Source organism: Clavelina lepadiformis, chromosome 7 (assembly GCF_947623445.1).
Source record: "Clavelina lepadiformis chromosome 7, kaClaLepa1.1, whole genome shotgun sequence".
NCBI lineage: Eukaryota > Metazoa > Chordata > Ascidiacea > Aplousobranchia > Clavelinidae > Clavelina > Clavelina lepadiformis.
In genome coordinates, this window is record NC_135246.1 from 9,120,235 (window position 1) to 9,138,665 (window position 18,431).

At 37.2% G+C, this 18,431-nt stretch overlaps 1 protein-coding gene across 1 annotated transcript; it reads left to right on the forward strand.

The window, feature by feature from the left end:
- The first annotated feature begins 12,679 nt into the window (after positions 1–12,679).
- LOC143464865 (uncharacterized) lies at positions 12,680–18,214 on the forward strand. Its single transcript, XM_076962893.1, has 3 exons — positions 12,680–12,957; positions 13,034–13,787; positions 14,940–18,214. Exons 1-3 carry the CDS (start codon positions 12,760–12,762, stop codon positions 16,163–16,165), a joined length of 2,178 nt encoding a protein of 725 aa, XP_076819008.1. The 5' UTR covers positions 12,680–12,759; the 3' UTR covers positions 16,166–18,214.
- Positions 18,215–18,431: the final 217 nt, after the last annotated feature.

The window sequence follows — 18,431 nt, forward strand, 5'->3', positions numbered from 1 at the left end:
AGAAACATATAAAAAAATTTAATAAAAGCCATGTTTGATATTTATTTGCTGTAAAATTACTTTTTGTTTAAACATGTGTCTTAATTTTTTATTTACGTACAGTTTTGTATAGATAAAACAGCTTCGTAGTTTATAAAGTTAGACAAGAGTACGATTTTCTGTTGGCTATCGTTGCCGTACTAATCCAACAGGATTTTCTAAATGAGGTAAAGAGAAATTGCCTACGCTCAAGTTGAATGTGGTTCAGCGAGACACATATGGGTTAGTTAGTTCTTTTAAGTCACAAAACATAGACACTGTAAAATCTCATAAAGTGGTTCTCATCTGTAACAAAATCGAAATGATGTTGTAGTTTAGCAAAATGACAACCTCACATCAATTTGCATTACAAATTTTCTGCGAACAAATTTCATGCCAGTAGAAAAAAAGACAATAAAAGTGGTTAAAACAAAGGTCGGAAAACATACAAGTTAAAACCGAAATTTGGGCCAAAGAGATGCCTTTGTTTGGATTGCAAAATGGCCAAGGACGTTCCAAACTTTCTCTTAAAGGTGTGCTTGACAAGCAATTTGTTTTTTACTTTTTTGATGACTGTTTTCCCGTCTATACAAACACAAATTTGTTTGCTTAAATGAGAGAATGTATAGGCCTAATGGCCACTAGTATGATGTACTGTATTGCTCACTTTCTGGCTTTTGCAAAATCTGCTAACGTGAGGCAATTATTACAAGTGAGATAAGACGTGATCTATTTGGGCTGCGCCCAGAGGCAAGATGGGCTACTAAATCATACAACAGTATGTGGCTACTCAATCCACTTATACGCACGTCCGCTCCATTTTTGAAGAGACGGTTTTTATTACACATTAATAAATCTCCTCAGAACAACCCTTGTAAAATACCGAAACATTTTTTGTGGAATCAGTTGATATAAACTTTAAAACATAGGCATGATGCAATCGACTCGTTCTGTGAAATGTGATGAGTAGTAGGTAAACGTTGTTGTTATTTTGATACCTAATACGACTTCTGACGTCCCAATAAACGCAGTAAATAGACAGACTCTTGTTAAACTGACGACTGTACGTCATGTTGTTTCTCTGCGTCTACGATTAAAGAAGTCGTTAATCGTACACCTTGAAACAACATACAGCATACAGCAATATAATTTAAAACAAAACAGAATGTTTTGAACTTCTGACATTATGTTTCATTGATCGTTAGTGTAGACCACATCGACTACCAACATTTAATTACCAGTGCTTAAATCATGGTAACGTGCAATTATCACAGAGAAAACTTATAATTCTCAATTCGTTAAGCCTCACGGAAAGTAATCCATACATTTGTTGCTTGAAATTTTACGTTAACTATGTATAGGCTACTTGAGCTCGTAAAATAGTATAATACATATTTGTATGCACGGGTAAAGCAACACAAAACATTACGAGGAAGTTCATGTCGAACACCGGGATTTTTTCAGGTTAGTCACAAACGCGGTCCATCGTGACTAATGTTTTATTGCACAACTGTTGAAGTACAGCTAGTGCTAAGCTATTGAGAAACAGAAAATTTAATGACTTCATCAGGAAAAGTGTTCTTGCAGCACTGGACTTAAACTTGTATTTACATGATTTGACTGTAGTATGAAATTTGCATGCCGTAGAAGGTTTTGCATATCCAATAGATATGTGGACGTTATCAAAACAGTACCTTCGTCAAATGAGAGTGCTGGCGGAATTTTTAATTGCATCGGCTTACTCATAAAGGATTCACAAAACAATGATATTTTCATAGCACGCTCATGTCATAGTGCTTACACACTTCCCTGATGATAATTTGTTAAGGCTATAGAGAGCTATTATACTAACAATTGATAGGTGAAGATAAAATATATAGAATTAGTATATGAAAAGTATAATGGAGTTCAATATATAGTTATAGTATATACGGTAGTTGTTTAGCCTAGCGTATCTGACTTAACTGTTTAAGTACGCGAGTCGTAAGAGGTAACCTACGTAAATCAGTTTCTTAAGATGATTTTTTTGGTCTGCAGTTTAGACATCGTCTTAGTTGGTTAAGTAAAGAATTTTTGGCTATTTTTGAGTGGTATAAGTTCAAGTTTATAGATCTACGTAGAAACGAAATTTTTGGTACAAAGGTCTCTCTTAATTCAAACGCAAAAGTAATATAAACTTTGAAATATGAACTCCAAATACAGATTATTATTATTAGTAATTTCTTAAATTTTAATCCGATTTTATGGCTAACTTTTATCTTAAAACATTTAAATAAGCAATAAACAACACAATACAAGTTATTAACAAATTATAACATTTACGCTGCTTGTGTCAGTGGGATAACAGGTAGATTTATTCTTTTGTAAGTGCAGACTGTGTACAGCATACACACCGTATGCGCGCTCCCGTTGGAATCGTTCACTTGGACAAACAATGGTGCATTCGTAATCTCTGTAAGTTTCACCGGTTCTTTGACGTCTATCACGTTGTCGATTCTGTATGTCTTGTATTTACTAAGTTTGCCTAATGCGCTCCCTCCGGAATGTCTATTGCATACACAAAAATGTTAAGCCACGTTTAGCTTGGATGTAACTTCGTGGTCATGGAGCAAAAATCAGTCAAGTTTAACACGAAAAACCTATTGTAGCATAAGTTTAATAACATTGCAGTTGTGCTATAGATTATAACAAAAAAGTAATAATTTTTTGTTGTGATTTTCGTTATAGTTTACAGTTACAAAAATTGCGTTAAAAATAAAAAATATGTAACTTGCATTGTGTAGTTTAGTTATATATAAGTTACTTCTGAGATGTTTGCAATTATTCATGTTTTGTGGTTGGCCTTAATAATTTTATAGTTTTGTTTAGAACTTGGAATAAGAATATATTTTTAAATGCCTATAGTTATGATTTGCGAACAAAAGTGGTTATCTTACTAAATTCGGTGTAAGTAAATAGGTCAAGTAGCCCATTGTTAAAAGATAAGCGGTTATGGTAGAAGAATGAGTATGCAAAAAGTTGATTTTAGCTATTTAGGGTTTAATTGAAGTTAGATTTAGGTTAGAAGGTGTAGATTTAGATTAGATTTGAGTTACTATGTTATAAAGTTTAAGTTATGTAAACAAGAAATATATGAAAATAGCTTCATTTATTTTACGAACTATTTTTCCTGTGAAATAGTGACAGCTATAATATAGGTTAATATACGAGTATACGCCGATGAAATAAACGCCGCCAACAATCTAACTTATAAGAAATAAAACTCTGCTAAGGTTTTAGCCGATATTCTAAATTTATAAAATATAGTACATTTCTACGTCATGTATTATGCTGGAAAGTTAACTAAAATAAACCCTATGTAATAAATAGGCCATCTACCCAATTGAATACTTGCTGTATTTTTCTACTGTACTTATATGGTAATGTCTGGTTTCACGTAACAGAAACGTCATGGTCAAGTCATTGTAATACGGCAGCTGACGTCGATCAAACTCAATGTGTAATCGCTTAATGTACTGTCTTGCTATGTATAGTGATGATTGAATCGTTTGAACACTGCCGCCCTTCTGTGTTACCTGTGACATTTGTAGAGCGGTCGACTAATTAGTGCAGCTTGGTGTAAAGATAGCAAGCATTTTGTAGCCTAAGTTGTAACTGGGCTTTGCCCTGAACTTCGCTAATCGACTGCAAGCTCAAACGAACAGATTTTAAGTAAATAATCTTTCGAAGGAATTGGTGTGCTCCAGTTTATTTAAGGGTTGTTGACATTTAAAAACTTTCAGTGTTTCATAAGTTTTAATAGGTAGCTGATTGCTTTGAGAAACTGATCTAGAAATAGGTCAATACAAGAAGAGTTACCTTTGTTTATAGCTTGTAAAAGTGACGTGAAATTTTGTTTAAAACGTCTCAATCATCTATGCGCAACTTGCACATGGATTGTATAATTTCTTCAATAGTTTTACGCTGTTGAAATGTACAAATAGAACCACTTAAAATAGGCTTTTAGTATTAGTCTCGTAAAATGGTATGGTTGAAGTAAAGTTTTTCGTATTCATAAAACATGTTTTATATCAGTAAGTTTTTGCGCAAGTTAGCTATTATTTTAGTTGTCACCTAATAAAAAGTTTTGCAAATGTTTATATATGACACAAGCAGTAAATTCGGACTAAAACTGACTGTTGCATGATTTTCGAGAAATGCACTTAATTACATATTCTTTTATTTTGAGCTTTTGCAGTGTTATGGTCTTTTATAGGTAACTGCAGGTCATCCCTACACGTGACGTCACACACAGTTGTAAAATTGTTGTCATGGAAAAATCGGTCAATGTCAGGGCATGTAACTTTGCAGATATCTTAAGAAACGGGTTTGTTAATCAATAAAACAGCGATTTAAATTTTTTTATTTTTCATGCGGCATTCATTTAAGTTAAATCACTTACGAACGCCTTGAACCCGTTCGTTTTCAACGAATAAAAATTTGTTAACCTATGTATCAGTACGAGCGCTTATTTATACCAATAACGGAATACTGCAAAAACATTACCACAACGAGTTCAAATTAGCCTGAGTTTTCCTACCGATAGATATTATAGTTACCTCAATACATTTTTGGTGTTGAAGCAAATTGCAATACAGTACTGTATTTATGATTATGTTCTCGTGATGACTTTATTCCAAATCTAATTTAGTAATTTAATTATGCCCACCAGTATCAAGATCGAACATTCTTATAATGTCTTAACTTCTTTCCATTCAGGCCTCCAAATTTGCGTGCACATATGGTCTACTCCAAACCCAGCTTTCCTTAATTAAATTGATATGAATGTCTTAATGAGTGTACTGTTTGCCTGTATGGTATCAACTACTTTATCAACTGTCCAATTTCACTCATGCAGTCACGTGGCAATGATCAAACAATCGTATCCATGAACTTTTGAATAAACGTTCTGGAAAAAATCAAATACAGTACTCTGTTTATTCGGAGTCATGTATTTGCTAAGCATCACTTCGCTTGTTCAAGGACATCCAAGCCTTCGTAGTTCTTAACGCGTTTGTGTTTACAGCGCATTTTTCAACTCTATTTTGACTTCAGTGAATGATCGCAAGCTTCGTCAACAAACAGTATTATGACGTCAAACCAATAACCGTGACCAATGGCACAGAACAAATATCAATTGTCCGGTTTTCAGCAAGTGGGTGAAGTAAGGTAGCATGCGGTATCGCTGTGTGCAAAATTTAAGTTGGGATAAAGCAGCTTACTTGGCACAGCAACTTTGAAATTATGAACGTCAATATCTATCATGAACCTCAGCAGCATTAACGGTGATCAAATTTAACTGTAAAGTGACTGGCGTTTCAAATCGAGAGGAAGTGGATAACATAGGGTAGCTTATCTTCACTCTAAACTTAGTAAAGCTGATACATGCAGACTAAGTTGAGTTCCTGAGAAGATTTTATGCCAGAATGTATATATGGAAAAATTGGCGGTCGTAATATTTCTGTTTCTGCTCAATAACACACGAATGTGGTTGATTATGGATTATTTATTGAATGTGTAGGTCTAGTCTTATAGACGTGTATATTTTTCGAGGTGAAAACAAAGCACTGTATTAGATGCTACTCAAAGTCAGTTAGTCAGACTGTACTTCGTTTAGTATTTGTCATTTCTAAGACACTGAATAGAAACGGGATGTACCCAGTAATTTCTAGACCTTTTTGCTGCTAGTTTGTGAAAATGAGTGGTCTGGAAATACATTTGGAATCATAGGTGTGTAAAAAACCGTATTACCGTATCACGGAGACCACAATAACAATACGTTTTGTTTGGTAATATCAGAAGTAGACTATCAGACTGCGGAGGATATGTACTACCGGTAATGCCCATGCAAAATAAGGGGTTATGTTATAAAATGCTACTCAAAAGTTCTTCACGTTTTTGTGCAATGCCAAGTACATAGGACAGAGTTGTGGGGAAACCAAACCACGGCTTTGAATTGGCACTTTGATGCCTTTTTTCACCTTAAGCTTTTTGCTTCACAATGATACTGAACAACTTCGAAGTTCGTTCCAGACGTTAATACTCGCTGAGACTTGGCTCACATCTGTCAGACCTAATACATTTTGGGTCCTTAGTAGTCTGCTGTGCAAGCAACGAAAACCATATGCAGAAATAAAACATTAAAAGCAAGCGATGGAAAGGAAATAATTTCAATGTATTCATAAGAGTCCATATAACCACACGGTAAAGTATTTGTTATTACTGATTTTACATACTATTGACCAACAAATATTTCTTAAGGCTAGCAATCACTAAGCCAACTTTTTTCAGTATATCGTTCTAGCTATGTATGTTGTCGTTAATTAAGGTTATTGACTTGTTGTGAAATTTTGACTTGACGTGAATGTGTGTCTTGGCTTGCGGTTGCGTCAATTAGTGACCCTTATGAAGGTATTCGTGTTCCATTTCTTGCCTGCAGCAAGCGTGTTAGCTTGGTCGCGTCAGCAACGTCATTGGCCAATTGACGCCTGCCCTGCATCGTCACAACAAAATCATCAGCACGAAAACACTCCTAAGTGCTTGTTAAAATGAATCTTGTTTGAGAGAAGAGAATTTTCTACTATTGACTTGTTTGCGGTGGAATACTTTTGGAACTTTAAAAGGTCTGGCACAGTTTGATTACCAGTACAAACGTTCAGTAATTTTCTTCTGAAAACATTTACGACTTGGAATGTTTCAATGGTATGAAAGTTGTTTTCAACACCATTGCAACATGTTGTGGCTCGGAAGGATTATAATGTAACATGTTTTGAAGTTTTTTCTTCGGACGTCGTGAGCTTCGAGGGTAGGCCTTGCTAAGCGTTATCAAAGCAGCAACAATTTACACGGTGGCGTGTACCTATATGGACGCTGATGAATACATTGACATTATTTCCTTTCCATCGCTTGCTTTTATTGTTTCACTAGTGCGTACGGTTTTCGCTGCTTGCACACCAGGCTAGGCATGGGTAACGCGAAACCAATTTGCTGCATATACCACTAGGTCTACTAGCAGTCCAATACGGAGAAAAGAGTAATAATTTGTACTATTTTGTCATGCACAAGATGCCGTTTATTGTGCGTGAACGCTGGAAATGAAGGTTTTGTGAAATATAGAAGCAAAACCCGGTGGAGTGTACGTGATTTTGATTATAATATTTTTTGTAAAACCTTCTAGCCTAGCATTTTGCCGCCTCGTTCGAAATGCTCGCTAAACTTAATCCTTGTAAACTGCGCTTACGTAAGCAGCACAATTGTGAGAAGTAAGACTTTGCATGAGTGGTAATTCAGGTTAACTAATTCAATGCATGACGCGCTTATTTGCCAAACGTCGCTTCACAGTGAAAATGCTTTTATTTGTCGGCGCCGATTTGTCACCATTAACTTTTGTTAGAGTAGCTTTAATATCCCATAATACGTTTTTATTGATAAGCATGTAAACCATGCGGTTATTAGTTGGCGCCTATTATAGCAAGAGGTACATGTACGTTATCGCACAATATTTGCATTGCATTATGCACTTGGTTTAGGGAACGGCTAAGCAAATACAACTAATTACTGTGATTTCTTGCCAAAGCACGAGTAATAAACCAATCAAAAACTTTTGACGCTGGAAACGGATGCTTTCTCCCACAACCTGTCGTACGTTTTGTCATCGATGTTACACGTACATTTATATTAAAAAACGTTTTGCATATCGCCTTTGTAGATACGTAGATAGATGGGACTTAAAATAACTGACGTTCTGGGAATTTTTATATTAATCGTGAAGGGAACTCCAAATGTTTTATGTTAGTATTGGTTCCGAAGTGCGGTAATTTGAGAAATTCTTGTATTATGGAGGAAAGCCACCAAAAATGATGAGCACTATTGATAGCACATACGTTAAAAATTTTAATAGTTTATCTTGTAGAATGTAGATTGTTCAAATAGACGAAAAGCAGCATACCAGTGGCACAGTTTGCTTATAAGTTTAACAATGCCTTGGCTCCCCCGAAAGAAGTAAACATGGTTCTATGTGTGTTTCTTGAGTAAGTTTACATAACAAAAAGTATCATTATAAGTTTTTGAACCCATACAGGACCGTAAGCATTTGTGCTTTAATGTGGTCAAATTGTTTTTTCTAATCAGTATTAAATGTAAGCAAACAATCTTGACACGTAGATAATAATATCTTTTAACCTCGGAGGAACTAAGGTTGTCTGTGCCAAAATAGCCTATCTATGATGAGATTTAGAAATAAACATTCGTTTCAAAAAAAGCCTAAAACCACATGTTTTCTGAAAGCGATATATACAGTATATACAATAGACTCCTGACTCATACAAAGCATTTTAAGGAATATATTTTCCGGATATAAGTGGAATGTGGTAGAATTGTAATTTAACGTTAGAATGAGAAAAATTTGCAAAGCACCGGCTCTTATCCATTATTTGTGTGTTTCTATTTCACATCCGTTGCAGGTGCGCCCTTGTAACCAAGTTTCGTTTTTAGTTTTCGTTGTTTTGTTTGTTTGGAGATAGTTTAATGGTGATTCGGCGTCTTTTACAACCGGTTTATTTCCTGCTAGAAAAGTAACAAAAAATCCCGTCCCAATTAGTTTACTCCGTTGTTAACAGTCATCGAGTGTGATACGGTATTGAAACTAAATGGAGAATACACTCAAGTTCCTTGAAGTCATTTCTGTTGTAAAAAAGTATTAACATAGAATTTTGGCTATTATTTAGCGTCAGTTTTAAAGTTTCGTTCAAGTCATAACGTACCGTACGTTAAACAATTTTCACAACATTACCGTGCAATCATTAATTCTGATGCTTGCAGAGTACCTTGGTTATTTTGGAGTTTCGATTGTCATCGCGTTGCTGAATGGTTATGAGCGGTAGAGCGCTACCGGTCCATAGTTAATTAAACATTTTATAAATTACTATGTTTAGACCTTGTGGTACAAAGAACTTTTAACCAACGTGTTAATGCTATTTCCATATCTGCAGGCAGTCTACAAAATATTTTATACATGTTTGTGAGTGGTTGGTTGATAGTTTTGAGGTGACGATTCTACATTTATTGAAGAAATGAAATGTTTTTGCTGTGAAATCTTGCCTTTAAATACAGTTATAAAAGGGTATGGTATGTGTTATAAAGGATTTTCAATAACAACCAAACTGTAATATATTTTTCGCTCGTCAGCTGCTGTGTCCGTATTCGTTTTTTTACAACCATTAAACGCTACTCACAGAATAATTAAAAACAAGCAGGGTTGAAAAGGTCACAGTTGTCAAGATTTTATACAGTGCTTAGCTGGTTATTTGCGTTACAGTGTTTGCTTTTGACATTTTTTGTCACAGTCAGACATATGCTTATGAACGACGGAAGCTCCAACGGAGAGAGTGCGTGATAAACTTCCTTTTAATGCCCGAGTTAACTTTACATCACACCTGACGTTGGGATAGCGGTTAACAGTTGCTTACAAACGCCTTAGTATCGCCTTACAAACGCTTAATAATATCTCAAGAGTGAACGCGGTGATTTAATACCTGCACTCTAATGTTAGAATGTGACGAACGGTCTATTGATCAATCACAGGAACAACTGAAGCGAACGGTTTCTTGACCATATAAGCCTATTGTGATAAATGTGTTATATATCTGTCGGAAATGTGAAGACGAATAGCGATGCGCTTCGAGCGCCGGGATATCTTGTCTTGTATACCATTTCCCATTGCGAGCCAAAGGAACACGTGAAACAACAGCAATGGTGTTTTTAGCGCACTGACCTGTGCACTACGGTGAAATGATGTCATGCAAACCTGGAATCGACTCGTTACAAATTTTGGAACGAGGAAAGCGTTTTCCAGGAAGATTAACTTTTGTTGCGTAGAATGAACCAAAACTTTGTCAATATCATTCCGATTATGTCCTTGTAAAGGAAGTTAGTTACTACTCCACATTTGAAGTCGAAGTACCTAATACCTATGGATACTCTATCGTCGTCACGTTTAAAACTCTATTTAGACGTGCATGTAGCATGTAGCTGTCGGCACGAATTGACATTGATTCTTCGAGTGCGATTTAAGCTGGGTTGTATAAACTTGTTATGCTTTGGGCGATTTTTTGTTCAAAACACTATCGACTACAAGTGTTGTTTAATAATACGTAACAATTCTTGGAACACACTATCTAGAAAACGGTGGTTGCAGTATGCTGCGCAGTTATGTTTTTTCTTGTGTACAAGGGACAATATCAGAAACTGGACTACTGGCAAACCCTTTCTCTTACCGTTGTAGTTACCATGACTGTGACGTACTAAGTTGAATATGTTAAACCAGTCAGTGTGTCTGCTCTAGCAAATAAAACAGTCTCTTGACTAACCGCGTGATTCATGTTTTTTTTTTTTGCTTTAACCCGTGAACATATATGTCAACGTGAAATAATTATTGACTAACTGGCGTTGTATAAGTTGCAAAGTTACCGGTTTGAACAAGTTACCTTTAAAAAATAACTCGGTAAAACAGCAACGCGTTGCGTAATCTCTTTAAAAAGATAGGGATTTTTTCTTCATACGACAACAGAAGTGATTTAGCTAGCCTTAATTCTAAAATAGTCACATCCGGGCTAGCGAAACAATTGTTTTAATAACACCATATGACTGTATAGTTCCTTATCTTCTGGCGTGCATGTTAGATGTGTGAAAATTAATTTTATTTTTGTTGAACACTTAATGTGTACTATTACGCAATGAATGCAATTGGCTTTACGCAGTCTCATTAAAAACCAGTTTCAACGTGTGGCTACATCAATGGCAAGGTTGCTGGTGCTACGTCTGGTTGCTTGTCAAAGACGTCGTTGTGGAGAAAAAGCGAGCGAGTTCCGTTACCTACTTTTTTGCCACTTCTCATATTCGTTGCTCGTGACGTCACAAGATGGTTGCGCCATCGTTGTCAAAAAGTCTCGAGAAAAAGGCGTTACGCTTCGGCGATTTTCCGGGATTCGATGTAACCAGAGGCAGATCGCTTAAATGAAATAGTTTAGCAAGGCAGCGAATAGTAGAAGGTAAAGTGTGGTACAGACATGTTGGCAGAAACGCTTTTGCACTTCTATAATTTCTACAGTTGACAATGCGTGTTTAAGCTCAAGTCAACTGCATCGTTTGTAAATCTTTTGACCAAGCAAATCAACTTTTCTTATATTCTGACGCGAGGCAATACGGAAAGCTCGAAAAATGCTTTTGTAAATATAAATATTTCTGAATTTGTTCTATTACAGGACTGCAAAATTTGGGTGTGTGTTAACTTGCATGTTTACCTATAAACACTTGCGTTACATTTAGTCAATTGCAACTAGAATCGGTTAGAAGGTTTAAACTTTAAACAGTCGCAGCATTCATTAGTTTCTTTGAACTACGCCGCGAAATGATGATGAAAATTCTAGAAACATACCTGCTGGCGACATGCGTTGTCCATGTTTTCACCGAACTGCCGAATGTAACGCGTAATGATTTGGCAATTGCAGTGGATCGTCAACTCTATTAAAACAGCGTCAAAAGAACTGGAAAGAGTTGAGTTCTGCATTAAGCTAGAAGCAGTCACAAATTTTGGAGCACCAGAAGCTAATATGCATAGACTGTGACTATCGTTACTATTTCTAATTTACATCGGCCTTCCACCCGCAACAGCGCGTTAACTGGGTTGGGTTGGTGTGTTTATCAACACATCGCAACAATAGATCTCGTCAAAGTTATTTTAATTATTAGACCAGGCTTGCGGCGAGGTTGCCGCTGGCCTGTCTCATTTTGGTAGTCAAACTAAACTGGTGAAGGGCCGAAGCGTTGACATCAACAGCGAATGTAATAGCTAGTGAGGCGGATGTGTCATTTAAAATACAATGCATTGTCAGATATGGTGATATGTTGCTCCATCATCGTAAACCGTCTTGTCCCGAAGCTAATTTGTGCATTTCTGCCCGAAGAACAACACTTCTGTGCTATAAATTACTCAGTTTGCCTATTGTTGATGGTTTCTTTAAGCTAAGTAAGCCACCTTCGAAAGCAAAATGTCTGTTCTATATTTTACGACAATATCTGGGTTATTGCGTAATTTTGTGGTCACTGCTATCATCCCTTCTTTGTATGGCCGGCAACTATAAATATTTTTGGACGCCAAACTATAAACAGATATAAAATTAACTGAGTATGCATGAGAAAAAACTCAGGTATTTTTTGGTGCCTACATTAGATATGTTAGGGTGCCAAGTAAAAATATTCCAAGATATTAGACAGAAATAACCTGTTGACATTTGATGCTTAACTAATACTTTCGCTAAAAATGGCGATTCCTCAAAAATGAGATTGATAACATAGATCGTGAAATACTGTAGTATGGATGGAATTTTAATAAGTTTTTTTTGAATGAATGCTCTGGCTGTTATGTAGCCATTAACGCAATTTCTTGGCCCATAGAATATGACACTTTTTGTGGTAATTTTTAAATTTAGTTGGTTTGTTTCTACATTATTACCAGTGGGGATATATGCGATTAGTGGTTCTGCATAAAATGTTTCGTCGTTTTGCTTTTGACTTTCCGCATTTTCCGTATATGTGAAGGTACCGGCATATGTGATGTGATGTTTATCCATCCGTCTTTCCACAGAGTTTGTACTAGTTTATTATTAGTGCAATATCGAAAGAAATTATTTGTAGGAAAAAAACATGGAAACTAATGCATCCTCTGATCACCGGCGATACTGTAATAATCGCCTTGATCGTAGGAGGTCCTACCTCCGCCGATTTCAGCTGTTGCGTTATCGAGACGTCGCTCGTCTTTGTGACGTAATGGAAACTGTTGTTCCTATTCACGGAACTGGAAATTTTCCCACCTTGGAAATACGACCAAGTGAACTGGTCCAGGTATTTTTCTTTTTTCCATCGCTGTTTGGATTTTTTATTGGTAACGCTATTTTTAACTTGACCAAATTCGTTTCAGCTTGTCCGTGCTCGCCTAGAAGAAATCGGTGTAAAAGTGCGAGACATTCGTTTAAACGGGAGTGCCGCTACTCACGTTTTGTCCGACGATACTACGCACAAGTACAAAGATCTCGATCTAATATTCGCCATAGATTTTCCGAAACAAAAAAGCGGAACCACAAGCGTCAGCAACACCAGCCCATACAACTCAAACAGCGATGGCATCGACGGCGAAGATTTACTCAAAAACAAGTCTGTCGAACCTCGAAGTCACATAAACGAGCGTCCTACTTGTTTACCGAGCAATTCCCGCCGACGAACGCAAACTAAAGGATTCTTGGAAGATGCTAGTCTTGTGGAAGATAGTGGCTACACAAGTAGCGGTTCTTCTGAAGTTAGCGCTCCCGCTTCTCCGTCTTGCATCACCTCTCCTCTCATTCAGAAGAAATGCAATTCGGCAAGTTTGAGAACGCGCACCTGCTCCATTGAGTCCATGTCTTCCACATCCTCTCTCCACAATCTCCATCCGTTGATCCGGGATGAAACCTTCTCCATGCATTTCCAAAGTCATCCAGCCATCTACCACCAGAAAGATCGATGCTGGCAGGAGGTCAAAGATGCTGCGATGCAAACGCTTTTGGAATTCTTTCCAGAGCACGCTAGTAGGAGTAAGATGAACAGCGTGGTACTGGGAAGTGCGTACGTCGAGAAGATGGTTAAAGTGGCCAACGACTCGGACAAGTGGAGTCTAATATCGTTCAACAACAACGAAGGTACGTGCCAGTTCTATTAATAGTATAGTTCTCAATACTTCCAGCACGGTAAGTATCAAATAGCTTGCTGAATTAAATGCTATACTTGAGGATAAGTCAACTGCACCGTTGCTGGGAACGAAGGTTTATGCAATCACCTGTCCCGTGATTGTTCAAACTTTCTGTATTGTTATTTGTCGTTTTGGTCCTTGTTTAAACAGTAACCATGGAATTAACCCAGTGCACTGCAATTCATTATTCTGGCACATTATTTCATGTAACTGTGTTGTTAATATTGTCTGAAACAAACAAGAAAGCAATCGACGCGCAATTGAAACTTGCCAAGTTGACCTGAAGATGTCTGTAAAAACATTTGACTGAGCCCGATATGTCTACACAATCGTCTTCAACTTAAGCGCTTGTTGCTTTTTGCAATGAAGGAGGTGCTCATGATATTTTGTTGCAGTATTTATTATACGCTTTGTTTGTAATGGTGTTAATGACAATTAAGTTAAGGGCTTGCCTATCAGACACAATGGTATTCGATCATTTTTAACCCTCGTGTATAATCTATTTCGTTTGCACGTTTTTCAAATTGGCTCCTTATCCACCATTATATGGATGCAGTTTCACGATTTGCAGCGCTTGAATTTTGCAGCAATTTTTGATTTATCGTTTTCGCTCATTTTCGAAGGCGTCTGGTTCGTATGAACGACAAAACCATAAAGCCAAGAAAGAAATAAATACCACATGTTAGTTCACGCTTCGTCGCTCAAGAAAAAGTTACGGGCTACTGCACTGTTACTTCTTTTTCTTGCGCCAACTAGGTCAATGGACGGTGTTGCGTAAACTAAAATAATACTCGCGGTCAAAGCCTGCGCTTACAATCTCGGTAATACTTCGATTGCTTGTCGATGAAGTCTTACTAGTATTAAAAAGCACCCTGCGGCGGTTTACTTGACGTCTGCCATTTAGCCTTACACCGGCAATGAAATAAATCTGTCTTTACAAGAGTTTCTGCAATCAGTATGAAGGCCTAACAACGCGATTAATACGATTGTCTTAGTTCTGAAATGCATATACTGTTGTAATGTGAGTTCATTGCTGATGTGTATAATATGGGTTTAAAATTAAATACTCCAATGTATTTTTATTCTGTTTGTTTTTTCACAGGACGAAACCTCGAATTCAAGTTCGTCCAAAGCATGAAACGTCAATTTGAGTTTAGCGTCGATTCCTTCCAAATCGTCCTTGATACTTACCTCGAGTTCTGCAAGGCAGCAAGGCAGAACGAAGAGATGCCGGTGGTTCAAATGACTGAGAAATTTCACCCGACCGTGATAGCAGAGAGCGTGTATGGTGACTTTGCAGCAGCTTTACGCCATTTGAGAGAACGTCGCATTTGCACGCACCGGCCCGAAGAAATAAGAGGCGGCGGCTTACTGCGCTATTGCAATTTGCTTGTACGAGAATTTAAGCCAGGCGACGTTACGAAAGACACAGACTCATCGGATTTCGGCGACCGTTCTTCAAGAAAGTCAACATCAGATTTTTCTTCAAGCGATCCAGATGAGATTGAAAGGCTTGAACAGCACATGTGCTCGAGATTCTTCATCGATTTCAACGATATTGAGCGGCAGCAAAAAAAGCTCATCAGCTACCTAAACAATCACTTTGCTGGCGAGGAAGATCTCAAATTTCAGTATCTGTTGGTCTTGCGCAGGGTCGTGGACACGCGCACTGTGTGCCTGATGCAACACGAACGCACGATGATATTGGACGCGATAACGATGCTTGTGCGACAGACGCTGGCCAATAACGTTGCTAAGGATTCCCAGGAACAAATGCAAATGCAGCAGCGTATACAACAGGATTATTATTATACCACCCAGAAAAAAAGTTTTGCGAAAAACGATAATACTCATTCCACCGGGCTTCAGTACGTGCATAACGACCATACTCTCAACCCTCCTCGACCCATGAGCGATCGATCTTCACCGATTTCGTCATATTCTTCCCCAATGGCTCCAACACCGTCCTCGTCTCCTGCTGAGATGTACTCTGCCCCAAATAGCCCATCTCCCTACTCGAGACCCCTAACTCCGAATACAGGGGCCTATAGGCCCTCGTCTCCTGGTGTCTGCTTCATGGAAGGCAACCAACGCGGATACCAGCCCCCGACTGCCGCTTACCAGCCACCCTTACCCTACTGTAATTGTTGTTGTGGATGTTGCTGTTGTAGGAGACGTCAGCAAGGGGACCCATACTACCACTTGGCGTATTACCAACAAGCATGCCAAACCCCATATCCAAACTCACCGATAAACCCAATTTACTATTCTCCTGGTAGCATGACCTGTTACTATCAGCCTGCTCAATACGTGCAGCAGGATATATAGAAAAAACTGTTATCACTACTGAAAATTGGAACTTGTTTTTTTCCTCTAGAGTCTAGACTACTCTGTACTATTCCCAAGCCAAGTGTAAGGTGTTTAAGTACTGTTTCGTTTTGTTGATTTCTTTCTCTTTGTTGAAGGCAAAACTAAAAATGTTTTCCTGTTGTATCCGCTGCTTGCTAGATTAATTAAGCAATCAACAAAAAAAAAACAATTTAACCCGTAAAAATACGACAAAAACAAATCAATAATTCCAAAAAAAAGAAAATTGTTTTCACCCAAAAAATCGAGCGACATTGTATGACTTGGTTGAACATTCTTTGTGAGCGCGATAACATTATCAAAAAAAATAATAGAAACGATAGGTGCTTGTTTATCCTATCGATTTTTTGTATCCGGCATTGGACGTGAGCTGCGCAACAAGTGTTCTTAAGCCACCTGTTTATCAATGTTTCAAGGACTTTTTTGCAAATTTGCTTATACTTACGTTGTGGTTCTCAGCAGAAACTCTTTTTTAAATCCACTACATAAGAACCTAAAAAAATTGTAGCTTAAAAATTTCGTGAAATGTCAAAACAAGTAAACACATCCCTGGCTTATTTGATGGCGTTATTAAAGAAATAATTAAAACATGCTTAAATATTTTAATTATATATAGCATGCTTTTTTGTAACTGGCATTGACATTAGCTGCGCACCAAGTGTTTTGACGCCGCCTATATTTATCAATTTGTCAATGTCTTTTTAGTTTTTCTTAAGAAGCTGCCTGCACTTGCTATGGGGTTTCGAAAAGATATTTATTAGCGCCTTTTTTTGTAAAAACGCTCCGCACGAAAACCTATAAACATTTTTAACTTAATAAGCTTGCTTTCAGTGTAAAAATGAGGGAAATTATAAACAATCAATATCGCATAATAACTTTAAATGCCATTCGTAAAATCGCTGTTCTGTGCCGAATTTTTTCTGTATCCGGGTTTACGCCGGTTTTTGTAAGTTTGAAGTGGCATTGGCTTTCAACAAAGCGCTTTTCACTAAACCATCAATTGGCCAATATCAAACCTTTATCCATTTTCGTACTATATTTGTTGCCGGACTACAATGCTAAGTTAGCAGTACACAAGAGAAAAAATTGTGGTGTTCGTACAGGTTGAATTTTTTGGCTGCTGTATGCTGTTCATGTGCCGCACAATTGCTTAGAAATCGCGAAAAAAAGTGCAATCTATCAGCGGGATTTTGAAAAAGCACCCCATATAAAGCGAAACAGCAGTAAAATATTTCCGTTTTTTGGGGTAAAGATGTAACGCCTTTCCGTGAATATGCAAGTTGTTCATTTGGCAAACCAATGCGTGTGTTGTATAATGGCTATTGTGTTTTATGTTCTTTCACAGCCATGATCTATTTTAGTCATGCAGGCAAAGAAGCGTTGGTGTCCTGCAAGCCTTTATGAAGTGCTGTGTCTTTCCAGTTATGTATATGTCTTATAAAAATTGCTCTTTCCCAAAGTCTATCTGTTTTTGCTTATTGTGCATAGGTGTCTGTGTAAGTTGAGCGAAAGATTTCTTGATTTGTTTTTTGGGCAATTTTTTTCGTCGCTGTATTTTCATCTACTACGTAGCCGGTTTTACTTTTTTTTTTGCAGAAAGTTCGTTGTATTAGTTCCCATATAAAACGGTGTAAAACGGAGCTTCAGTAGTTACCACGTTAACATTTACAAAACAATATGATAGTGAATAGTGACAGGGTGTTACTGTGTTGCCGCATTTCAGAAGAAGATCACTGCAAGGAAAGTTATCGACGACGTTGTTTATCTCTATTCACCATTGATTGTTACCTAATTTTTATTTCATGTTTTAAAAACTTTATTAGATATAACTATTTTATGTTTACGTTATAGTTTCTTCCGAACGGAAATATGGGAATCTTGTTACCGCTTCTTTGAAATCTGCCATGTCCTGGTTTAGTGTCTTTTTTATTTATTTGGGAGTGTGAGCCGTCAAAGAAAAATGTGATATTAATTCATTGTTTGGCTTAAAATACAAAAGTTCAACCTCAAGCCTTGTGTTTTCTCACGAAAAGGGTAAGAAGCAAACATATGTTTCATATTTGGGCTTAGAAATACGTGGTGACGTGAAACTATTGTACTGACGTACGAGGTTAACGTACAACATAAAAAATTGAAACACGGTATTGATATTACAAATATTTGACGATGTCAAATCTTCAGTCAAGCAAAAATCACGGTTTGCGCCTCGGTTCACTTTATCAATATT